The sequence below is a fragment of the Heptranchias perlo genome, chromosome 19 (genome assembly GCF_035084215.1).
Source record: "Heptranchias perlo isolate sHepPer1 chromosome 19, sHepPer1.hap1, whole genome shotgun sequence".
NCBI lineage: Eukaryota > Metazoa > Chordata > Chondrichthyes > Hexanchiformes > Hexanchidae > Heptranchias > Heptranchias perlo.
The window spans coordinates 33901048-33927436 of NC_090343.1; the positions used below are offsets into that span (position 1 = coordinate 33901048).

The following is a 26389-nucleotide window of genomic DNA, read 5'->3' on the forward strand; positions in this document are numbered from 1 at the left end:
ACCCCTAAGTCTCTTTGGACCTCCACTGTTTTGAGCTTTTCACCATTTAGAAAGTACTCTGATCTATCCTTTTTAGGTGCACAAGTGGATGACCTCACACTTGCCTACATTGAAATCCATTTGCCACAGTTTGGCCCATTCACTTAATCTATTAATGTCTCTCTGTAATTTTATGCTTCCATCTACACTGATTACAATGCTGCCTATCTTCGTGTCACTGCAAACTTGTATATGTGGCTCTCTATCCCATGAATAGTTGAGGCCCCAACACAAATCCCCATGGGACACCACTAGTCATGTCCTGCCAATTTGAGTACCTGCCCATTATCCCTACTCCCTGTTTCCTGCCGCTCAGCCAATTTCCTAACCAGGTCAATAATTTGCCCTCAATTCCATGAGCTTCAACTTTAGCTAACAGTCGCTTATGAGGGACTTTATCGAGTGGCTTCTGGAAGTCCGTGTAAACAACATCGTAGCCGTTCCCCTATCGACTACTTTAGTCACCTTCAACAAAATTCAATCAGGTTCGTCAGGCATGACCAACCCTTCAAAAGTCCATGCTGGTGCTCTCTGATCTAGTAATTTTCCAACAACAGATGTTAGGCTAACTGGTCAATAATTTCCTGGTTTCCCTCTCTCTCCTTTCTTAAAAAGTGGAGTGATATGCAATTTTCCAATCTAAAGGAACAGTTCCTGAATTAGGAGAACTTTGGAAGATTATAGTTAGGGCATTTGCAATGTTCTCACCTACTTCCTTTTAAATCCCTGGGATGGAAATTACCTGGTCCAGGGGATTTATCACTCTTTAGTGCAGTTATTTTCTTCCTTTACTGTTAATTTGCTTATGTCACTTATGGTGAGTCACCATCCCTGATTCAAAATTAGTTTCCTTAGGATGTCGGGCATGTTGTCCTCTTCCTCGACTGTAAATACTGTTGCAAAGTAATTATTTAACATGTCTGCCATTTCCTTATTTTCATTTACAATATCACCGTTATTATTTTTTAAGGGACCCACATTGCTCTTGACCACCCTCTTTTTCCTAATATAGTTGTGTAAAATTTGTGTTGATTTTGATATCCCTTCATACTCCCTTTTTGTAGCTCTTACTATCTGTTTTGTCATCCTTCGCTGTTCTTTGTATCACTCCCAGTCACCAGGATCTGTTTTTTTTTGAATTTTTGTTTGCTTTTTTAGTTTTATGTTGCCCCTTACCTCTCTTGTTGTCCATGGCTGTTTTTTGGCAAGTAGAGCTCTTGCCCCTTAGTGGTACAAACAGGTTCTGAATCAAGTTTAAATTCTTTTTTTAACACCTCCCACTGATCTTCTGTTTTACCCATTAACCGAATCGCCCAGTGTACTGTGGACAGTCTCTGCCTCATCCAGTTGAAGTCGGCCTACCCTAATTTTAGAATCTTAGTAGCTCTAATGGGTTTCTCCCTTTCAAACACAACGTTGAACTCTATCATATTATGATCGCTATTAGATAAATGTTCATGCAGGGTTAGGATGTTAACTAAATCTGGCTCATTACTCATTATTAAATCTAATATGGCCTGCCCCTTGGTTCTAGGACATATTGTTGCAGAAAGCTGTCCTGAACACACAAGAAATTCAGTACCTTTCTGACATGAGCTTGTTTGCTTATCCCAATCTATATGAAAGTTAAAATCCCCCATTAAAACCACTCTGCCTTTGCTACATGCTTGTCTAATCTTTGCATTTATTCATTCTGCCACTTAACAGCTGCTACCAGGGAACCTATACACAACTCCCACTACAGTCTTAAATCTTTTTCAATTTCTTAATTCTATCCACAAAGTCTCCACTGTCTGCTTACCTCTCATTATATCCTCTCTTAACATTGAAGTAATTTCATTCTTGATCACTAAGGCTACTCCTCCCTCTCAATCAGTTTCCCTAGCCTTCCTATAGACCGTTATAACCTGGTATATTCAGTTCCCAGTCCTGACTGTCTTGCAGCCATGTCTCAGTAATGGCTACCATGTCGTGTCGTGCCCTCTAAGTTGGATTTGCACCTGCAGTTCATTCAATTTGTTCCTTATACTCCGTGTTTGTATAAAGGTTTATTTAGACCACACATCCTAACCTGTCCTTCTGCTCTAATGTTTTTCCTTACGCATTTCTTATTTCTCTCTCCTGATTTCATTACTTTACATCTTTTAGTTTCCCCTTTACCTCTAGTGCCTACAGCATAATTTCTGACTGTTTAAAGTTTTGTGACTGCCCTATTTATCATTTTCCTTGGTCCCAGCCCGGTTCAGATGGAACCTGTTGCAACGGTACAGTTTCTCCTGTCCTGGTACTGGTGCCAGTGTCCCATTGACCTTTCAATTTTGATTTTAAACTTATTTAGTGAACTTTATTTGATTCCATACATAATTCTTCCATAATATACTCTTCGATCAATAATTATAAGGTGGTTAGAGCCATTGGTTCAAGTTTGAGTCCACAGGATTTTTTTTTTGGGTGTGTATTTAGGATGTCTTTTGTGGAGTGAACACACGTACAGATGGAACGCCAACTCCATCTAGAAACCCTGGATTCAGTTTAGGTAGCATTGATGACTTCACATCTGTTGTTCAGGTTGCCCCAGAACACAATGGCCTGTGTATAGTGTTTGTGTACCTTAAACATCTAGTTTAATTAAGGATCATTGGGCTTCATTTTGAAACGTCAAATTTACAGCTAGTAGGCTACCACTTTAGATTATACATTAGTGTATTTTTTTTTGTAAATTTAATGAAACAAAATGAACTCTAAAACAGTTCAGCTTCTGTTAAATCAGAGATGCTCTTCAACATTTTTAAAAATTGATTTTGTCAAATTTTGGGGAAAGTGCACTTTTTTTTGTAATGCAAGGGTACCAAGTTAAAAAGGTACTTGTCTTGCAATGAAAGAAATGCCCAGGAACCATTAGTAAAAATAATCACTTGGTCCTAGTGCTTTGTACTTCCACATTATAAAATGGATGTTTTTCGTCCCTACTTTCACATTATAGTGGGGTGCACACTTGAAATAAAAGGTACTCTTGAAGGACATTTTTGAAATGTAAAGTGGGCTTTTTCCCTCTTACTTCCTTTCTCCCCTCCTCCATGTCTTATCAACTTGTAACTTAAAAGAGTAATCTTTGTGGAGGAAGCCACTGTGCTACTTCAGGCAGAGTGGCTGTTCCATGCAAATGGTTGCTAATAATGCCAATAGGGATTTTGTGGTATGCCTGTCATGGGCCATTGATTGCTGGATTGCAAATGTATGTGGTGCAGAATTGAGTACCTTATGCATTTATAATTCTGCATTGTTGATGTCAGCAACTTGTTCAAAATCAGTGTGAAGACCACACCAATAGAATTTTATTACCGCGATACTTACACTCTACCACTTGAGGGAGTGCCTATAATATAGAAGTAGTAATGATTCTGTTTGTTCTGAATGAATCTGTGCAATCTTTCGAACTTGATTATGTTAATGGTTGTTTCTTAGATTGTTAGCAATGGTCAACATAGCCTGAGTGAATAGATAACGGAAGTTTGCAGTATACTGTCCAATATCATTCTTGTCTGATAATTCTTTGAGATTAGGTTTTAAAGCAAAACTAACATTCTTGATCATAATTAAAACAAATATTAATGGACTTTCATACAAATGCTTGACCATAGCACTGAAAATCATTAACCTAAGGAGGATATATTACCACACCTGTTGACATCTGTGTATCTATTTTGCAAATAATGAATCCTAATCTGGATTTTCTTTTGATGTTCAAACTTTTGTCTTGGGCTGCAGCAGTGCACCCCATGGAACCTTGGGTACCACGTATCAAGTTTAAATCCACATTTCTGCTTAATTTTCATTTATTTCCAGTTGCTGATGCTACCAAGATCTGTGTGTTCTTATTTAGAAATGATATTCGAATGAGGAAACAATTTTTAAAAAAAAAACCTTTCCCAAAGTTATATTGGAGTGCTGCTTCTACATGCACATATTGTATATATTTAAAAGTTGAATTCATAATTGTGTGTGTGTGTGTGTGTACACAATGTTCTGTATTTCCAGCAGGCATCCTTCCACACAGCTGTTTTCTTGCTGAATCAGAGAATGGACTCTAATGAATGCCACAATGCACAAGCCATATCCTGGGAAACGAACTGCAGAGGCTGACAAACTGCTAGAAATGCTGTAGGGCTGCCCACTGTCGTATTTTGTTACAGTATCAATGGCATTTTGTCTACTACGCTTATAAACAAAAGTATTAGAATATTTATTAATTCAGAGTACTGCATAGGAATTTTTTGAAGCTTTTATTAAAAGAATCTTGAAAGTGGTGCTTATCAATGGCAGCAAAAATACATCTCTTTTTAGAGGAACTGTTTGAGATGCTGTGGAGCAATGATCGGGGAAGATTTTATTGTAGCTGAATGGGTCCCAGAACCAAGAAGGGGGGAAATTTATAGCAGGAATGTAAACCTCTTGTTTAAATCTGAAGCTGGGTCATTGATATTAAATGAAAAGCTCAACTAGCAAACTGCACAGAGAGATGCGCAATAGTAGTGGGCAGCATTGGGTTAGTGTAGTCATTGTTTTTAGATTTTGTTTGAATCACTTTCTGTTGCATTAAAGTTGAACCAAAAATGTCCAACCCAATCTGTTGGGAAACACATTCTCCATCAGTTACTGTAAATTAGCTCAACTGCAGCCAGATTGCTAAACACTATAATTGGACGCTAAATTGTGCTACAATGGAAAGAGGAACAAAATCCAAGTTTGGTCTTCATACAGCTGAACATGGCAGATAAAAATAGTGAAAAGTGCACTTATTATCATTTCTGTGCCTTAAGTGTTTTTTTAAAAATGTCTTTAGCTCAGTTTTGTAATGATATGAATATGAAGCGGAACCGGGATTGTGAATTTAATTGTTGAGCCATCTATTGTCTTACTGGCAAGGAGCTGTGTTTTAAACAATTCAGAATATTTATTTATTTTGAGCCCTTCATATTTGCCTTTTTTCCCCTCCTTTTTGTGTTGACAATTTAACTAGTTTTACCATTGTTGGCACTCGTGCTATTGTTCCCAGTTACTAGAAAGTTAATCTCCTCAAGTATGGAATTCTGTTTAAACTGACCTCATTAGATAAGACAATTAGCAGTTCATTTAGATGGTCTAGCCGGTATTAATTGTAAACTATAATTGAAAATGGATGTCTCTTTTTTGCAAATTTTGTTTTAAAATGATCATTTACAGTTAGAATTGTATTTGATAGTTGCTCATGTATTATAGTAGGGTCACTGACAAAGCTGTTTCATTCTATATGTTGACATTTTTCCACTGCAGTTAAATAATAAAGAATTGTACACCATCTGCTGATTTAAACCGAAGCATGGTAGTGTAATTACTATACAGTTCAGTCACTGTTGTCATGTGTGGATATATAATGTGAATGAGAGTATGATCAACATAAGTAACATCCCTTCGTTTTCAGTTTTTAATGTTTAACTCAAATATTGCTGGACTTCTTGCCAACCCATGCAATTTCCTGAAATCTTGTCATTTTTGAGTGTCCATTTATTTGGTTTCTTTGTCTCTTTCGGTTGCACATGGAGATAGCATCTGGTGTGGCTTGTAGTTTTTGATTCTCTCTGTAAATCATCCGAAGTCTGTCTGTCCTCCTTCCCCATCCCCAATATTTAATTGAATTCACGTGCGACTCTTGCACGCACAATTTTAGCATGGAATATTGATGCTTATATAGATGTTTAGTCAGTGTAGGGTTTACTGTATTTCCTATGATTTTTCTTTTAAACATCTGGACTGTCTGATGTGGCATTTGCCTGACTGGAGAGCTCTGCATATAATGTAAATGTGGAAAAAAGTTTGATTTAAATGGGGCATTTAATTCTGTACACTACAACATTGTTGTGCAATAGAAATTGCTAACTATCCACTGGTGTGGCTGTGGCAACACTGTTTTAGCTATATGCACTAATTCTAGTTGACAACGCCTTAAAATACAAGTAAATGTACTTCACATGTATAATCATCTACCACCAGTCAGTGTGAAATTTTGCTGTCTTGTTCACCGAGTTTTGGAATTCTGGCATGAAAGATCACATGACTGACAATGGTGTCTGTTACTTATTTTCTGTTATCAATCAAAAATGCAATTAGCCACATGTTGGCTAATGTATTGGACAATACTGTACTATAGGCAGAGATTGGTTCAAACTTGGATACTTGTTAAGCAGGTTTATTGTACCACTTTTTTAATATGTAAGCCAGAGTATTGTGCATGCATTTATTATTTCTCTGTTAATAGTGATATAGCAGCAGTTAATACAATGCAGTACTTCCTGTCCATAATCACTGTGCACATTGGTTCTCTTATGAGAGAGGTTGTTACAGGAAGTGTGGTCAATGCTCCTTCCTCTAACTGTATAAATGTGTGAAAGTAATATTAAAACTTGTTTTGTTCTCATTACAAAGGTAATGGTTTGTACTGGAGGTTTTAAGCAGGCAATGCTTTCTGTAGATTTTCCACCTGACAGTATGGCTCATGGATACTTTGTTTCAGGTGCTTTTCATTTGAAAAATAAAGATTAATGTTACTGATTTGGAAATTCCTAAACAAAACTGAACTCTGCTTGTCCAGTCATGGCAATTTGTACTAGCTGGCAGGAAAACTCATTACCGGGTCTTCCCAGTAACCTGGATCTGGCAAGTTTATCTGGGGGTTGTCCCCAGCAATGCGAGTCTTGCGCTTGGGGGAATTGGTTATGCTGATTTCCGCTTAGTGCGAAAGCAGCATTTGATCAGCTCCTAATGTTGATAGTCTTGTAGCCTCAACTTGTGCTGGCCAGATTATACTGGAATCTTAGAGCATCAACACAATGTATGTATGTCACAATGTTGCATGTTATATGTATGACAGCGGTGCTTAAAAGATTCGGAGGAAGCCAACGCATCCATTGTGAGGGACTAATATTGCTGGTATTAGAACGTAAGAAATAGGAGTAGGCCATTCGGCCCCTCGAGCCTGCTCCGCCATTCAATCAGATCATGGCTGATCTTCGACCTCAACTCCACTTTCCCGCCCGATCCCCATATCCCTTGATTCCCCTAGAGTCCAAAAATCCATCGATCTCGGCCTTTAATATCCTCAACGACTGAGCATCCACAGCCCTCCTGAGGTAGAGAATTCCAAAGATTCACAACCCTCTGAGTGAAGAAATTCCTCCTCATCTCAGTCTTGAATGGTCGACCCCTTATCCTGAGACTATGCACCCGAGTTCTAGACTCTCCAGCCAGGGGGAAACAGTCTCTTAGCATCTACCCTGTCAAGCCCCCTCAGAATCTTAAACGTTTCAATGAGATCACCTCTCATTCTTCTAAACTCCAGAGAGTATAGGCCCATTCCACTCAATCTCTCCCCATAGGACAACCCTCTCATCCCAGGAATCAATCTAAATTTCCCCTTAACCTCCTCTGCTCTAAGAGAACAACTCCAGCTTCTCCAGTCTCTCCACGAAACTGAGGTCCCTCATTCCAGGTACCATTCTAGTAAATCTCCCCTTAACCTTTGCTGCTCCGGATTCTACAATTTTCAGACTACGGGTGGCCGAGCTTGTCACCATCCCATTGCCGTGTAACATAGTCCAGTCAATTATGATGGGGGGGTGGGGGGGGATACAGTGTCCATTTTAAAAACAAACTACATTAATCCCAGTTATACTGCTGGGATTCCAATGAGACAACTAGCAGGAAACAGCTCAAGGAAACTGTAACTTGCTGGGGGGAGGCAAAAGGAATAGGAACATTAGGAGGCCATTCAGCCACTCGAGACTGTCCTGCCATTTAGTCAGATCACGGCCGATCTGTATCCTAACTCCGTGTACCCGCCTTTGCTCCAAATCCCTCGAGACCCAACAAAAATCTATCCATTTACAGTGTTGAAAGCTCCAACTGACCCCCAGCATCCACAGCCTTTTTTGTTGGGGGGGGGGGGGGGGGGGGAGATCCCGATTTCCACTCCTCATTGTGTGAAGAAATGCTTCCAGACATCACCCCTGAACGGCCTGGCTCTAATTTTAACGTTACGCCCCACTTAGTTCTGGACTCCCTCCCCCCCACCCCGACCCAACCAGAGGAAATAGTTTCTCTCTATCAGCCCTATCGAATCCCTTTAAACTCCTCGAACAGATCACCCCATATTCTTCTCTACTCGACGGGATGACAAGCCAATCAAGAAAGGGGTACTGAGCTATAGTTGGAGATTGAGGAGGGGCAACTGAGATCTTGGTTGGAAAGCTGGGCCTTTGAGGTATTATACTAGTGGACTGGGTGCTGGGTTTTAGGGAGAGAGCTTTAGAGAGTAGGGCTGGGTCCCTGTATTCTAGTTCCAGCTTTTACCATGCCTCTACAACCCCCTTGAGCATGCATAGAAGCCTTTCATGTGGCACTTTGTCCCAAGTGTTCTTGGAAGCCAAGGATGAATCATGTTGTTGGCTTTTTCACAACAGCAACCCCCATTCACACACGGCGCCTTTAACATCGTAAAACGTCCCCAAGGCGCTTCACAGGAGCGATTTATCAAACAAATTTCGACCCCGAGTCACATAAGGAGATATTAGGGACAGGTGACCAAAAGCTCGGTCAAAGAGGCAAGTTTTAAGGAGCGTCTTAAAGGAGGAGAGAGAGAGAGGGGGAGAGGTTTAGGGAGGGAATTCCAGAGCTTAGGGCCCAGGCAGCTGAAGGCACGGCCACCAATGGTGCAAGAGGCCAGAATTGGAGGAGCGCAGAGATCTCGAAGGGTTTTAGGGGCTGGAGGAGGTTACAGAGATAGGGAGGGGGCGAGAGCCATGGAGGGATTTGAACCGGAGGATGAAAATTGTAGGGGTTGCAGGAGGTTAGAGATAGGGAGGGTGGGGGGGTAATACTGATTCATTAATACAGGTAATACTGATGCATTAATACAGGTAATACTGATGCATCAACTGCACGAGCCCAAATATTGTGGCTAGCCATGGCTTCTAGGGCATTGTATTTGTTCCTCTTTAGACTTGAGCTGTCACTGTCTTGTACCATCTTATAAAAGTTTTACTTGGAGATAGCACTGATGCTTCTGATTTTGGTGTAGTTGCCAACTTGCATGAATGTAGCACCAAAAAAGAAATCTCTGTCAATATACAGATGGATAAAATAAAACCAACTGTAGTTTTAATGAAATATTAGAAGTGGATCTGACTTCCTTTTTTGGAAAAGGGTAATCTTTCTAAAGACCACACATGGCACTTTTTGCAGTGGTAAGGGTTTTCAAGGCTTTTGGAAAAGCTTGCTCATTTCTGGATTATGGTGTTGGTCACAGCAGTGATGTGGAATTGTATTGTACAGTAGGACTGTTTAATATATTTTATTTAGTATTCTGATGGAAGTGGGTGGATGTGTTTTTGCCAGATACAAAATATACAACTTTGTAGAAAGAACAATGGCTTATTTTGAAACTTTAAAGTATAACACCAGTACATTGCAACAAAATAATAATGGGTTGTGTAGTAAACTTGGCACAACCACAAGTACCACCTGCTGCACAAAGCACTGTATGCAGCTAGGTTCCAACAGTACCAGCACAAATGAATCTATGATGTGTGATTAAAGAAATACTGCTGCAGTTCATCTCTTTTCCCTCACTCTACAGCAGTGCTGTATTTCCACTGCAGAATAGCACTGTGATTTAAAATGACTGGGTTTGCTTTGCTCGATGGAAGATTTTCCTCCAGAGCCTATAGTACTACATGTGTAACATGCAAAGCTTCAATTTGCAGAACTGAAAATACCTCTAGCTGAGAACTCCTTGGGCCTCTGAAGATTCTGTGTTCTCCACTACTCGGGCAGCAGAAATGCCACTGTGCTCTAAATTGGCAGATCCTCTCTTATTTCAAAGTATAATTGTATGTATGGACAGTATTGTAGTAACTTATTTTGAGTTATTTGCCCGAATAAAGTTACTGGGTGATTGCAGGAGGAAAAAAAAATGTTGACCATGGGTTTTCAAATTAGGGACCCAAGATCCCAGGGGGTCCTGAGGTATCAGGTTTCTGTGCTTTTCTTTATTTGCTGCCTTACTAACATTTTTGTCTGTTGGTGTAAGTGACGATGGGGTTAAAAATGAAGAAAACTTGGTGAGAAAAGTGAAAGTTTTTTTAAAAAAGGAAGCAAGTGGGGAAACTCAAAACATTTATAACAGTAGCTTGCAAACTTTATTCTAAAATGGTTTCTGCAATATTAACACTGTTTTCCTTTTGGGTAGCTGCCATTCTCTCAGGGAGGACAGGAATGTCTCTATTTGCAGGCAATCTCCCATACATCTGCCTGAAAACCACTATTTGTAAATGTTTTGAGTTTTATATTTGCTTCCTTTCTTAAAAAGAAAGCATGCTCACTTTTTTTTATCCCTTTGCTCTAAACCCCATTTTCAGTTTAGACGAGAAGAAGCAGCAGATCCTTCTTTATAACTCGTGCAGTAATAATCAGAAGTGGTTATGGTCAGGTTACAAAATTCCTGACCACATTCTGACTACTGCTACGGTGTTTTTACATTCAAGCAGTTGCGTAGTTCTTTTGTTGCTGGTACTCCTAAATATAAATGATGGGATCTGCAGGGAACCAATGGCCTGCTGGTATCGTTCTTAGTGACAAAGAAATCCATGAACTCTTTGCACTTGTTGGAGGTGAGGGTGGAATGGCAGGGAAGAGGGATTTAATGAGACAATTGATGGTGAAGAAAAGAAGTCAGATGGTTATCCCTTGCTCTCCAGCATGATCCTACAATTGTGTGTGGTTTTGGCAGAAAAACAGATGCCTAGTAGAGCTTGATATGGCCGAACGAGATTGGGCTAAACCAGTTGTCTGCCAAATACACAAGTCCTGCACCCCTTTAGACTTGAATGAAGGTGGGCCTGACCAGGATGGGAGATGAAAATTTTGCTGGAGGCAGGGGCATGGAAGGTGGAGGAGGGAGTAGTTATGCAAATCAACAGCTGCTGAGGTATTGTGGTGAGTGAAGGGCCAAAGACTAGGCAGATGTAGGCTTGAAAGTGCAGTTGTGAGCGACTTGGGAGTTTTTTTCCTGGGGTGGGTGTAAGTGGTGATTTATACAGGAAGTGGTCAAAGATGACCTTGTTTCAGACTGATCACTGAAGAGAAAATGATCAAAATAAAAACACTTTCAGACAGTCATAGTGCCCAATGCTGCGTACAGGGAGATGCTGAAATACTGTTGTTTTTCTTGCCTCACCATGAATAGATTTGTATTCAATAAAATAATTGTAATTTTTGGGTTTTAACCAATAAAACTCCTATCAAACATAATCTTGAAGTCGATTTACATTGAACGATTAGATCTTTTTAAAAAAAAAAAATTAAATTTACAGAAAGAAGCCTATATTTCTATACTTCTTACATACACATTGCTTCACTTCTGCTTTCCATACCGAATGCGTGCACACGCGTTGCTCCCAGGATATGTATAATGACTCTGGTCACCTTGTGTCTCTTATTGCAGTTGACCTATAGTGTATGTTCAGTGACTGTATTTGTTTTTATTAAAAAGGCAATGAAAATGCCAATTTTAATGAAACTGGGAAAACTGTCTGTTTGGAAGCTGAAGTTGTGGAGGGAAATGAACGTAAATCAATAAAGCTCAAAATAGTGAACTTGGGTTTAGAATTTTATTATAGTGCCACCAAGTGGCAACATTTTGGGAACTGCAGATGGCTGGACATTGTTTAGTTATGGTTTATTTTCTGGTGTTATTGGACACGACTGGAAGCTAACCATTTGATTTCAGGACCTTTTTGTTACGAGTGCTTTGGTTTGATATCTGATCCATCACATTGAGTTGAGTTAAGATTTTAATAATAGACCTAATACAAAATTATTGATCTTCTACAACTTGATATCTGGCATGCAGTTTGACAGCACAGCAACATTCATGGAAGCTAGGCTGCAATGAAGAGGCTAAACAGGGTTTTGCCAGTGTATGTATGAAAACTGACCCTGTATAGATGGAGAATAAGGTGCCAAATTTGGAACCTTGGGATACACTAGAGAATGACAGTGTGGGAGGAGAAGCTATTATATGGTGATGTGCTGCAATGTTGGAACATGTAGAACTGGGCCATGAGGGTTTACCAAGTTATCCTCCTTCTACACCTCTGTGGCACTACCATTGGGGAAGAAAAAAATAGTCTGATAAAAGTTGGGATGTGGGTGAAGGTATAGAGATTTGCAGTCAGAGCTGGGAATGGTTATGGAACGGAGTAGATGGCCTCAATTTTGGGAATGCAGAAATTAGTTCCTCAGAACAGACGTCTTCTATGCGGATGATAGGAGTGGGGGAAGGGAGCTCAGGAGGTGAAAAGGAATATGGTGATTTTCCCCTGCCCTCTGGAATTAATAGGATGATTTAGTTGTCAAGGGAAAAGCAGTGTTTATTTTAGGGTGATCCAGACAAATATGGCAGTGGATAGCTAGGGCAGTTGTGGTAATCGGTCAGAAAAGTTTGGAAGTTTTTCTATTTAAGATGTGTATATAGAATTTTAAAATGTCTTTTCCACAAATAAATTGATTATATTATAATGTTTTGGTAATGAAACCTGAGGACTGCCTGCTAACCTTTTAAATTTATCAAGAGATTTCACAATATTTTACTCAGTTCTGTAATTTTACTGTAGAGAAACTGAAAATTTTATATCGCCGGTTGGCAATCTGGCTACAACTCGGCAACCCCCAGTAAGTCTATCCTTTGTCAGAAATAGGGCTTCAACTCCGATGTTTACAATTAGGTTCAGTGGCAAAACTGGAGAATCCAGAAATGGGAGAGTTGAGCGCACTGACTTCTCCATTGTAAGCAATTTCAGTAAGTATTTTGGTGCCTCTGATTTGACACATGACAATGGGGCAAACTGCAACTGTACGTGCCCAGACAATTCTGTATGATAGTTGTCAGGCTGGGAACTGAGCCTGTCTTTTAGTAGTCTGCAGTGAAACAATGGGCCAGAAGGCCGCAGCTGCTGCAAATTAACTTAACGAAAGTAGTTACTGCAGGCTCTGTGGCGTCGTCGACTTGCTTGATAACGCACAATTTTAAAAAAAAAGTTCACAATCAACTCAGCCTCTGAGCAGTGTGAGTTGACGCGCATGGAACAGTCTGAGAATAGAAGACACGCTCACAATGTCAGGAAGAGATGTCACGCCCAACGATTCAGGCTGCATTTCAAGTTATTCTGTGTCATTGTAAATAAAAATTTAATTTTTTTTAAATAAAAAGCCAAATAAATAATTGAATTAAATTAGAGACAGAAGGGAAAAGTTTAAAAAAAATTTAATTTTTAGAATTTTTTAATGACCAAAAACTATTGAAATAAGGAGTAATGAGACTCCACATTTTTAAAAGTTAATTTTTAGTTGTTTAGCAGTCATTAAGATTATCCGTGCTGTTAAATTAGTTTAGACCTGATATTTTTTAAGCTTACCTGTTTGGTGGCATAATTAGCTACTTTCCAGCTGGGCAAATGAGCAAATTTACACTTTTTCAATGATTTCCCTGATTGCGGCTTTCTATGGCCCTTTTAATTAGAAGCTGTCATATCGCCTGCTCACCACTAGGAGAAAGTTCACGATTTTAGCGCTTTACTGCACATGTGCAAACACGGGAACTTGCTCCTTCAATTCACCACTAAAAATTGCCTGCACTGTTGAGCTGCTCTGTTATTTCAGGAGCAAGTTCTGCCATATAGTCTGAAGGAAAAATGGAATCAGACTACCAGGTCTCCAGTTTAGCAGAAACAACTGCACATAGAAGTAAATGTTTACTAGGTTCCAAGCTGGGCTGTTTTAGATAAAGCTCGCCAAAGAGTAACTTGGTTTGGATTTTCTAATCTTGTTCTTTATGTCCCTGACATTTACACTGCAGTGGAAAGCACATTGTGCAAAGTATTTTGTTTTGAATTGGAATTATTTTTCCATCCATAGTTATTTTTAGCACTGAAGCATAATGTTTAAACAATCAGCTTTTTGTTGTACAATATATCAACGGTTTAAATGGTGACAGTTTTAATCTTATTTTGAATGCTCTGTATTCTGCTTTCAGCAATTGAAACCCCTGCATCTGTAAGTACAAGGATACAAGAAAAGCAAGCTTTTGAGATTGAAATTGAAACTCTAAAGCTTTGTATTGTCTCAATAATGTGATGAGAATACAATATCAAGACGCCCAGGAAAGAACATCTGAAGAAGAGCTTATGCCTTGGTTTACTGACCATCCTACTCATGAATTTGTGATGAAATCTACTGAGAGCACCATAATGAAAACATCTGAGAATGTGGATGTCAAAGAAGATGTGAACTTAACACTTGGTGATTTTTCTGATGCAAAAAATTCTATCGAACACCATTGTTCAATTTGCAACCGGTGCTTTCCTTTCAGTAGTCTTTTAGCACAACATATGCACATGCATACAAATGAAAAGCCATTTAAATGTCCCTTTTGTGACCATAGAACTTCCCAGAAAGCAAATTTGAAAATTCATCTTCGAAAGCACAAACTGGACCATTTGCAACAGGGAAGAAAAACTGGAAGAAATAAGGCCAATCTGTCACCTACAAGCTTAGATGCCCCAAATACTTTGTCTAATAGCATCAGTCCTAATGATGCTGAAATGGCAGAGACTGATGTTACACCAATAAATGGTGTTGCTTTGTCCCTTGAAGGTTTGGAAGGAAATGTTACAGTCCAAGCTGAAGAATGTCCACCTCTGTCTTGTGTGTTTTGTAATAAAGGATTTCAACACTCTGAGGAACTCCATCACCATGTAGTGATTCAGCACAGGCCTACGCTATGTGAGCCCGCGGTTCTCCAAGTGGAGGAAGGGTTGAGTCCTATCGAAGAGGCATGTACTACAGTAAGTTCTCCAGAACAGGAGGCAAATGATGAAAATGAAGATGGTGAGCTCAGCTGTAAAGTGTGTGGACTGTCCTGTGAGAGTGCTTTGTGCCTGGAAACACACATGAGGAAACACAAGGATTCATTTACCTATGGTTGTAACGTATGTGGCCGACGTTTTAAGGAGCCTTGGTTTCTGAAAAACCACATGCGAACGCATTTGAGTAAAGCTAGGGGGAAATCACAGCAGGATTCGGAAGGTCCTGCAACTATCAATAATGTTGCTATGCAGGAACCAATTTCAGGAAACGTTGCCTCGCCTTACAAAATGTGCATGGTTTGTGGATTTCTTTTTCCTAATAAAGATAGCTTGAAGGAACATAGTAAAGTTCACAACAAAGATGTAACTGATGATGATAGAATGGATGATTACTTCTTAAATCAGGAAGTTGCGATATCGCAAGAAGCATTCCTGCAGATGCTGAATTTAAATCCCCTCTTGTCACAAAATTGCAACAAACCCGTGAAGCTGGGAAAATGGATATCTGAACTTGATCCCTTCAATACATACCAAGCTTGGCAGCTGGCCACTAAGGGAAAAGTGGCAGTTGGCCGAGAGAATGTGAAAGATCCAGGCCAAATAGCAAACTCTGACAATGAAGAGGAACCCTCTGACAAAGAGGATTCCAGTGAACATTGGACCATCGATAAAAGCCATCATGGTCCTACCTTGGAGAACCTTGAAAAGTCTAAAATCAAAATCAGCAATATAGGCCAGAATGGACCGCCTCCTATGGGAGATGTGGACATTGACCCAAAATTGACCCAGAATAAACTTAAACCGACCAACTGCACAATGTGTGGTAAGGTTTTTAGAACCTACCATCAGTTAGTTCTCCACTCCAGAGTACACAGGAAAGGCAGGAAAAGTGTGGAGAATCCTTCAAATTCAGTTGATAGCAGTGAAGCTGGCGCTCAATCCATAGACTCCGTTACAGCAATTGAAGACCATAGTCCAGGAGCTGACAAACCTGAGGAGGGCTCTGAAGAGGGCTCAGAAGATGGAGTTCTAGGAGAAGGACTTTCATCAGGTAGGAAGGTTATAAACTTATTGGGATGCTTTGGTCTAATGCTGTTTTAAATTTCTTGCAAAATTTGAAAGTTCTTTGGTCATAGATAAGAATCTGTGCAAACTTCTGCCACAGTATATTTTAGTAAGACAGAGGAGCCCAAATTTTGGGTGATCTTGTTGTCAAATTCAGTAGCCTTCCAGGAAAAAAAAATTGTCTTTCCTAGTCCTGCAAGGTTTTGAACGTGTACACCTATAAATAAGTGGTTTCTTATTAAAATGTGCATTTCTCTCCCGCTAATAACATGTCTTAAGGGACAATGGGTAGTGGTTAAAACCATAAGTGAATCTTAAAAAAAAAATGTATTTTTTTCAAGAGATGAGATTATTGGACTATATTTAAAAGGTTTTATTAAATTGCTGAATTTTAGACTCCTTGGTTACTTATGTGCCAATGTATTTGAAATGAATAGTGATAAGAACCAGGAACTGCAGTGGAGTATATTATCTTAAGACTGTTAAAAGAAAAAATACCTTTGACAAATTAAGCACTTTTGTGTTATTGGCTTCTAACATTCTGCTAATATACAAAAGGGATTAAAACCAACTTCACTTAGAAATCATATCTCATTGTAGGTTTTAATTGGTTTGTCTGTGCCTGATGTCTGAGGAAGGGTCCAAACCATTTGATTCAAATACATTTTGTGGTATTTGATCAAATGTGTTTTATGAATTTGACAGACTATTATTTAAATATATTTGATCTTGGTAATTTTTTTAAGGTATTTTTCAAGCTGTCAATCAGCGAAAATTGCTTCCATAAGTTATGAGACGAAAAGAACCGCTACATAATTGTTTTGCACAGCAGTTGCAAATCTTTTTTTAACTGCACAAGGAGGTGGCTCAACTTCTGTTTTTCAAAAATGTATTACTGCTACTATTAACCCCCCCCCCCCCCCACTGTTTTTAATAAATTTGTTGGCAGTTAAAACCCCCAAGTCAAGTCTAGTGTAGTGTTGTTCTGATGCCATTGAAATATGAGGAGGGTTACATAAAAGCACAGATAAAAACAGTACCTGAAATAAATTGAAAGGGTTCTCTCTTCGTTCCTTGGGCATGCTTGCTGCAAATTTACCTAGCTAGCTGAACAAGTGAAAGCCCCCCCACCCCCACCCTCCGAGCAAGAGCTCTCGTCGAGAATGTAGTCTAAAACACACAAGCCAACAATATCTAATGAAGTGTTGCAACATGGGTGTGATGTATTTTGTTCAGTTAACTCTTCAAATTTGAAGAGTTAACTTTTTTTTATTTATAAGGACTTAGCAGATCTATGATATTCACAAGTTTGCTATGCTGTGCATACTTGTTAACTCCAAAAACTGGAGAAACCATATTGAATAAATATATTGAATAACAGATTCTGGGAGTCATGCAAAAAGTCTTTAGTTTTTTTTCATCTTTTGCCAATGAGGGAGTAATAATTTTTGTTTCACAATGGAGGTTGTGGTGCAACTGAGACTTTCTTGGTGAAGAGCTACTGTATGAGCTGCTGTGCTCAACGTGAAAATTGTTTTCCTGAAGTTTTAAAACTGGGAACTAATTACTGTCATGCGGCAGTATCAAATGAATGTAATGTGATCACCTCCATGTGCCGTACCTTTTTAAATAGCCTGCCTGACAGAATGATAAACACTACAACTGCTTTCAAACTGGACAAGGATACCCTTGTTCTATGTGACTGTGGATTGGATAATTAGCTGTACGTTAAATGTAGAGGCCAGAAATGTCTTGTTTGACATTACTCTAGTGGCACAGTGAATGGAATGAAATTAACTTCTAACTGTAGTTTGAGGCTGAAACTGCCATGAACCTTCTTGCAAATGACAGATGAAACTGGCCAACTCATTACTCAAAAACGTTTACATCAGGCAGTTTTACTGGTTATTTTGGCTACTGCTAGTGATGCTCCTTTTAATGATATTATTGCAAGATCTTAAGGTGGAAGAGTGTAGACCATGGTGTGATTATTTTTTTTTCTCTCTCGCTGCCTGGAATGAAGATTAAAATTTTAATGCTAAAAGAAAAATTGAGGATTTAAAAACATGATTGTATATGTGTATACTTATTCCTATAAAGGCTTAGTGCGTGTTAAACATACCAGTATTAAGAACAAAGAGTCCACATCAAATTTTACTTTCTAGGTGACTTGCAGACCATTGTTTGAGTGCTGCAATAAAGAATTTGATCTAATGTGTTTTCAGGATTCAGGTGCATCTATCGTACTAGGATAAAATTAGTGCTTAATTTTAAGTGTTGTACCATAGTCTTAAATCAATATATTTAGGTTTTGACCCTTTTTAAAATACTTCTCATATTTTCTAACTTTCAGTATGAATACTTACCCAGTTTTTATTTGTAAATATTTATTCATTATAAGATTGATAAAACAGTAGTATTGCACCATCTAGTGCTCTGCCATTTTATTACGGTAAAAGCACTTTCCATTCTACCAAACTGCTGATACCTCTAGAAATGCACATGACATTGCAACACTTGTGTTGATAAAATGGCCTTCAACAGAATAAAAGTCTGGCTATAACTACTTAGCACTGAGAAGATTGTGTACTATTGTGGCTGGGCTGTTGTTTTCTTCCTTGTATCTTGTGTTTTTTAAAAAAAAATTAACAGTCCTGCGCATGCTAATTTTAAATTAGAAGAATTACATTGAATACAATGAGAAAACTGCAGCTTTTAGGGAAATTACCATAATTAGTACCAATCTCACAATACCATGTTCCTTCCTACCCCAATATCAGCCTCATTTTGCTTTGACCTACTATGATCAGGACTTGGTAAAATTAATTTACAATTGTTTATAATTAGGCAGTGTATGTATGTGTTTCTCTTGTCTCAATCATCACAAATATCCTAATTTTGTCATTAACAGAAAACATCATTACAACTATCATTTGAAAAATGTACTGTAGGTCCAAGGCGGGGGGTGGGGGGAGGAGAAGAGTGTGTATTTTGGAATGGGCCCAAGATGTTTGTTTCTAAACAATGTTCCATTATTTTTTTACTCCTTTTTCATATCTAGAACATTTCAATAGTTGACATTTAGATCTGATAATGCTTCAGGACATTCTTGTTCATTTTGAAGGTTAACATTTGTTTCAATTTATGGGTAAAAGGCACTTTGGTTTCTATGGAAGGTCAAGACATTGAGTAATCATTCCTTATTCTAAACTACTAGTAATTATGATGTGGAGATGCCGGTGATGGACTGGGGTTGACAATTGTAAACAATTTTACAACACCAAGTTATAGTCCAGCAATTTTATTTTAAATTCACAAGCTTTCGGAGGCTTCCTCCTTCGTCAGGTGAACATCGTTCACCTGACGAAGGAGGAAGCCTCCGAAAGCTTGTGAATTTAAAATAAAATTGCTGGACTATAACTTGGTGTTGTAAAATTGTTTACTAGTAATTAGCCTGTGGTGTTGCCCATTATCATTGAATATACCAGACGATGACTAAGTTGGGAAAAGGGTTCAGAATTGTTCACAGTGCCACCCAGTGGTCACAATGTGCAACTACAGCACAGCCTTGATCTGGCAAAATTTGAATGGGATATTTTCATTTTTGGGATGTGGGCCCCTCTGGCAAGGCTGGAATTTATTGCCCATCCCCTGGTTGCCTATGTAAACTTGCCATGGTGTAATTGAACCCTCTTGCCAGTTGTGCTGCATTGCCTCCACTGGGGGAGGATGTAATTAGTGTGACAAGTTTACATATGCTGTTGCCATTATGTATGTGGACTTCGGAATTGATGGAAAAAGTTGACAGACAGTATGGAGGTACAAGATTTTTAACATATAGATAAAAGATAAAATGTATGGATGGTCGCAATATATATGGTGACCATCTCATTATATGAGTTAAATGTATAGGTGAACTTTAAAATTTAACTTTTTTCAATGTTACTTAATGGGATATGTCTATCAAGTTCGTGCTATACAAATTAAATTACTTTGAATAGGTGGGCTGAGCTGTGGTTTCTAGAGGATAGTTTTTCTTGCATAGTAATAGTTAATATAGTCTGACAATTTTTAAACTATACTACTGCATTACTGCTGTGTGCGTGCATGATTGTCATTTCCCCAGTAGGGGTCATTGGATAGCATTCAGCAGCAACATTCCTGGCTACCTTTGTGCACACACAAGTGATCAAATCTGGGATCATTCTGTTCAGCTCACTGCTACATCACACTGACCATAAGACCATACAACCATAAGAGATAGGAGCAGGAGTAGACCATTTGGCCCCTTGAGCCTGCTCCGCCATTCAATGAGATCGTGGCTGATCTGATTTTTACCTCAAACTCCACTTTCCCGCCCTTTCCCATATCCTTTGACTCCCTTGCTGATCAAAAATTTGTCTAACTCAGCCTTGAATGTATTCAATGACTCAGCCTCCACAGCTTTTTGGGGTAAAGAATTCCAAAGATTCACGACCCTCTGGGAGAAGAAATTCCTCCTCATTTCCGTCTTAAATGGGTGACCCCTTATTTTGAGACTATGCCTCCTAGTTTTAGATTTCCCCCATGAGGGGTAACATCCTCTCAGCATCTACCCTATCGAGTCCCCTCAGAATCTTGTATGTTTCAATAAGATCTCCTCTCATTCTTCTAAACTCCAATGAGTATAGACCCAACCTGTTCAATCTTTCCTCATAAGGCAACCCTTCCATACCCGGAATCAACCTAGTGAACCTTCTCTGAACTGCCTCCAATGCAAGTATGTCCTTCCTTAAATAAGGGCACCAGAACTGTACGCAGTACTCCAGGTGTGGTCTCACCAGCACCCTATATAGTTGTAGTATGACTTCCCTGCTATTATACTCCGTCCCCCTAGAAATAAAGGCCAATATTCTGTTTGCCTTCCGGGATTACCTGCTGCACCTTATGTTGACTTTTTGTGTTTCATGTACGAGGACACCCAGATCCCTCTGTACCGCAGCATTTTGTAGTATTTCTCCATTCAAATAATATTTTGCTTTCTTATTTTTCCTCCCAAAGTGGATGACTTCACATTTTCCCACGTTATGTTCCACCTGCCAAATTTTTGCCCATTCGCTTAACCTGTCAATATCCCTTTTCAGACACTTTGTGTCCTCATCGCAACTTGTTTTTCCATCTATCTTTGTATCACCAGCAAATTTGGCCACAAGACACTCTGTTCCTTCATCCAAGTCATTGATATATAATGTAAATAGTTGAGGCCCCAGTACTGATCCCTGCGGCACCCCACTAGTTACAGATTGCTATTTTGAAAATGACCCTTTTATCCCCGACTCTTTTCTGTTAGTTAGCCAATCCTCTATTCATGCCAGTATATTACCCTCAACACCATGAGCTCTTATCTTGTGCAGTAATCTTTTACGTGGCACCTTATCGAATGCCTTTTGGAAATCCAAATATACTGCATCCATTGGTTCCCCTTTATCCACACTGCCCGTTACTTCCTCAAAGAACTCAAATAAATTTTTCAGACACAATTTCCCCTTCATAAAACCATGTTGACTCTCCTTGATTGTATTATGAGTCGCAACTACTTCCTTTTAATAATGGATTCTAGCATTTTCCCAATGACAGATGTTAGGCTAACTGGTCTATAGTTACCTGCTTTCTGTCTCACTCCCTTCTTGAATAGGGGTGTTACGTTTCCGGTTTTCCAATCTGCTGGTACCTTTCCATAATCTCGTGAATTCTGGAAGATTACAACCAATGCATCCACTATCTCTGTAGCCACTTCCTTTAAGACCCTCTGATGCAAGCCATCAGGTCCAGGGGACTTGTCAGCCTTTAGACCCATTAGTTTACCTAGTATTTTTTCTCTAGTGATAGTGATTGTTTTTAGTTCCTCCCTCCCCTTTGCCCCTTGATTGTCTACTATTATTGGTATATTATTAGTGTCTTCTACTGTGAAGACAGGTACAAAATATCTGTTCAATTCCTCTGCCATTTCCTTGTTTTCCATTATTATTTCCCCAGTCTCCTCCTCTAAGAGACCAATGTTGACTTAGCTACCCTCTTCCTTTTATATACTTATAGAAGCTTTTACTCTGTGTTTATATTTCTTGCTAGTTTACTCTCATAATTTATTTTCTCCCTCTATTATTCTTTTTGTCATCCTTTGCTGGTTTTTAAAGTTTTCCCAATCTTTGGGCTTGCCATGTTGTATGCTTTTTCTTTTAACCTGATACCATCCTTTACTTCCTTAGTTAGCCATGATTGGTTCACCCTTTTTGTGGAGTCTTTCCTCCTCACAGTGATGTTTTAATGACTCGCAATAAAAATATATCTTTTTAAATGTTTGCCACTGCTTATCCACCATCATACCATCTAATCTGTTTACCCAGTCCACTTTAGCCAATTCCGCCCTCAATCCTTTATAATTGCCCTTATTTAAGTTTAATACAGTAGTTTCAGACCCAAGATCCTCGCTCTCAAACTGGATGTGAAATGTTATCATCACTGCTTCCCAAGGGATCCTTTACTTCGAGATCATTAATTAATTCTGTTTCGTTACCCATTACCAGATCCAAAATGGCCTGTTCCCTGGTTGGTTCCCCGACGTATTGGTCTAAGAAACAATCCCTAATACACTCTATGAACTCCTCCTCAGGGCTATTTTTGCCAATTTGATTTGTCCAATCTATGTGAAAGTTAAAATCGCCCATGATTATTGCATTACCTTTTTTACGAGCACCCCTTATTTCCCGATTAATATTTTGCCCTACAGTGTAGCTACTGTTAGGGGGCCTATATACTACTCCCACCAGTGATTTCTTTCCCTTGCTATTTCTTACCTCCACCCAAATTGATTCGACATCTTGATCTTCTGAGCCAAGATCATTTCTCACTATTATAGCAATTTCATCCTTTATTAACAGAGCTACCCCACCACCTTTACTTTTTTTCGTATCCTTCCAAAATGTTAAATAACCCTGAATATTTAGCTCCCAACCTTGGGTCACCTTGCAACCACGTCTCTATAATGGCCACGAGAGATCATACCCATTTGTTTCTATTTGTGCTGTCAATTCACCTATCTTACGAATGCTTGCGCGCATTCAGATAAAGAACCTTTAATTTTGTCTTTTTACCATTTCATTGTGGTTTTATTGAAGCTCTTTAAATTTGCAGCTTTCCTTAGACTGCAACATAAAAGGAAAGCTTTGCTACTAGCATTGGACAATAATGTCTGCACCTAGGGAATGCATTAATTGAATTTACTGTCATATTGGGCACCTGGAAAGGATCTAATTAGCCAATTGGATTTTTGATTATTTCATTTTTCATTCACTTCCTGCCAATTTAAATTGCAAGTAATGGACCAAGGTGCATGTATTTCTCAATAGGTAAATGAGTGTTTAACTGGACTGATAGGCAGGCGAATTGTAATTGGACAACGTAGATGAACATTTTGGGATTGGTAGTCCAAGTGTTGATTATGGTGGAGTATTGGTAGTCCAAGTGTTGATTATGGTGTGGTGTATCTTGTGCTGAGATCCTATGCTGTATTCCTAAACTCAACATTCAAATGTCCTCGTATCTTGGTTGTCACATCTGCCGTTTTTTCTTTTGTTTGGGAGAGGGGGAGAAGAGAGAAACAGGAAGTAACAAAAGAATTTTGTCCTTGTTGTTAACTGGTTTACAATGGCAGGCAGTCAAATCAACAGCAGTCTGAAACTTGCCTCTGATTTTGGCCTTCACCCATTGTCTGATCGTTAGTTTAATACTTTGTGATGGAGTTTTTAGAGATGGGTAGATTTTTGTAGCTTTGCAACTTTTCGCCTCAGTATACAGTTCCTAATATATTTCTGGGATCCAGGTGCACCTGCTTATTCTAAGAACAAAATTAATTTTCTTGCTGTCCCTTTTCAGAGGATTTCCGGTCACCTGTTACAATTAAAAACGTGTCATTTAGAACTATTATTTTACACACATCTCAATAATTTAGCCCAACTTTTGCTGTAGATTAAATGTACAATTTGTAAATGATTCACCCTCTTGGATCAGGATAAAATTATTCTCGTGTGGAATGATTGGGGGAAATACTAGTTTTAAAAACTGCTTTTTCTTTCTCTGTCTATAGATCGGAGTGAGGATGGCTCAGAACGAGGAAGAAGTAGAGAGACTGGCTCATCTGGTGAATGCAGTTACTGCGGAAAGTCTTTCCGCTCAAACTATTACCTCAATATTCATCTCAGGATACACACAGGTGTGTCTGCCTTTTGCTTGTAAGAAGGCACATAGAAATATTTCCGAAATCCTCAGGATATGGTATTTTGTAAATGGTTTAAACACAATGCCTAATATTAGTGCTATTGACTTTATACAGAATATAAGGTATCTGCGTTTGTTACAAAGCTATAAATGAAAAGCAGGCTGAAACTTTACATGGGTTGGGACCTATAATGAATGTCTAAAGTGCTTAAGAACATTTAAAGTCTGAAGTGGAAAAAGGCCCTTGGGGCATCAAGCCTATTCCATCCAGATTCCATTTATCATTCTGTCATGGACTGTGCCCTTTTTTACCCCTCCCTGACCACTACTTGCTAACTCCCTACTTTAAGGAACAATGTGTTCCTTCCCCTATGTCCACTGCAGCATTAAAGGGGAGTATTGGAAAATCCCAGACAATGATATCTTCACCTATGGAATGCATGATTTGAATTCACTGCCATGCTGAGCAGTTGCAAAGGGTCTAATTAGCCAATTCAATTTTGATTATTTTATGATTCTAATCATATTTTCCATTCACTACTTCTTGCCGGTGGCAGTGCTGTTTTCTGTCAAATTCTTAATCTATCTTCTCAACAGATGGTGATCCAACTCCCTTTTAAATATCAATTGACCCTTATCTTTGGAAGTCTGTTTCACATATCTGCTCTCCTATTGGGTAAAAAATTTATTTTTTTCTGTTTGGTGTCTAACCTTGCTCAAGGCTTGTGACTTTTTTTTACTTCTGTCCTCCAGTTTTACGCACACTAAATACTTCTACCGTATCCCTACCGTTCAATTATTTTAAAGTCATGTATCATGTTCCCCATAGTTTTTTTTCCCCCACCGAAAGTAAGCTTGAGTTGGTTTTAGCCTTCATTGTTGACTTCATTTCCCAAGGTCTCGAATAACCCTGGACACTTCTGAGCCCTTTCAAAAAATTCATATTCTTTTTGAGGTACGGTGACAAAAACTACGTGCCATACTTTATAATTGACCTGTACAATTGCAGTATAACTTGTTTTGACCTATAATCTAATGCCCTTCAGATGCATCCAATACCCAATTTGTCTTACTGCAAGCCAGATGCTTTTTGAGTATTATCTATCAATCACTCCCAAATCCTTCTAATTTTCAGCCTCTGCCAGTAGGATGGCAAATAGGATCCTTCCATTTAATACAAATTGTTACTTGTTCCTTTATCCAAATTAAAATCCATCAGCCTTATCTGCGCCTGTCTACTTAAATGGTACAAGTCTTTCTGAAGATAATCAAGGGCTGACTAACCTTTGGCGGTAGCGGATTGACTGCCCGTTACACACTCTGCCTGATTTTTCCTTCCCATTGAAGTCTCTTTTCTGCTTGTTACTTGCCCACTTAGCTTTGTGTCATTAGTCAATTTAATACATTAGTACAAATACCCTTTACCTTATTTGCAAACAGTAGCGGTCACAGAACTGTTACCTGTGAAATAGCACCGGTTATTTTTTTCCTGGACGTAGAACTTTCCATTTACCATCTCTCATCTTTCATCTTTCTTGTTAAGTCAATTCTTAACCCTTTTATACAATTTTTTAACTATTCCTATGAACATTAAGTCCCCCTACCCCCTGTTAGCATCTTGTGAGGATCTTTTGTTGGAACAGCTTCAGAAAATCCAAGGAAATTGCATTTGCTGGATTATCCTTGGCCACTACGACAACTCACATTTCTATACTTTACAGGGTGTGGAGATGCCGGTGATGGACTGGGGTGGACAAATGTAAGGAGTTGCACAACACTAGGTTATAGTCCAACAGCTTTATTTGAAATCACAAGCTTTCGGAGCTTTGCTCCTTCGTCAGGGGACCTGACCGAAAGCTTGTGATTTCAAATAAAGTTGTTGGACTATAACCTGGTGTTGTGCGACTCCTTACATTTGTACTTTACAGGGCAGTGGAAAGTAAGTGGACAACAAATAAGGGAATGAGAAGAGTAAGGTGGGGCAAAATTAACAAGTTTTTGAAGATGGGGAGGGATTTGGCATAGTAAAGTTGATAAGTGAAGGTGTCTGAAGGATTCTCTGCTGATAGAGCAAG

At 39.0% G+C, this 26389-nt stretch overlaps 1 protein-coding gene across 3 annotated transcripts in view; it reads left to right on the forward strand.

The window, feature by feature from the left end:
• The window catches only part of znf217 (zinc finger protein 217), a 62842-nt gene that overhangs the window by 19171 nt on the left and 17282 nt on the right, over positions 1-26389 (forward strand). For all 3 annotated transcript variants that reach the window (XM_068000603.1, XM_068000605.1, XM_068000604.1), the window contains exons 3-4: positions 14165-16047; positions 24184-24309. In XM_068000603.1, the coding sequence (XP_067856704.1) occupies positions 14265-16047; positions 24184-24309 (1909 nt within the window). In that variant the 5' untranslated portion in view covers positions 14165-14264. The remainder of the gene's footprint in view (positions 1-14164; positions 16048-24183; positions 24310-26389) is intronic.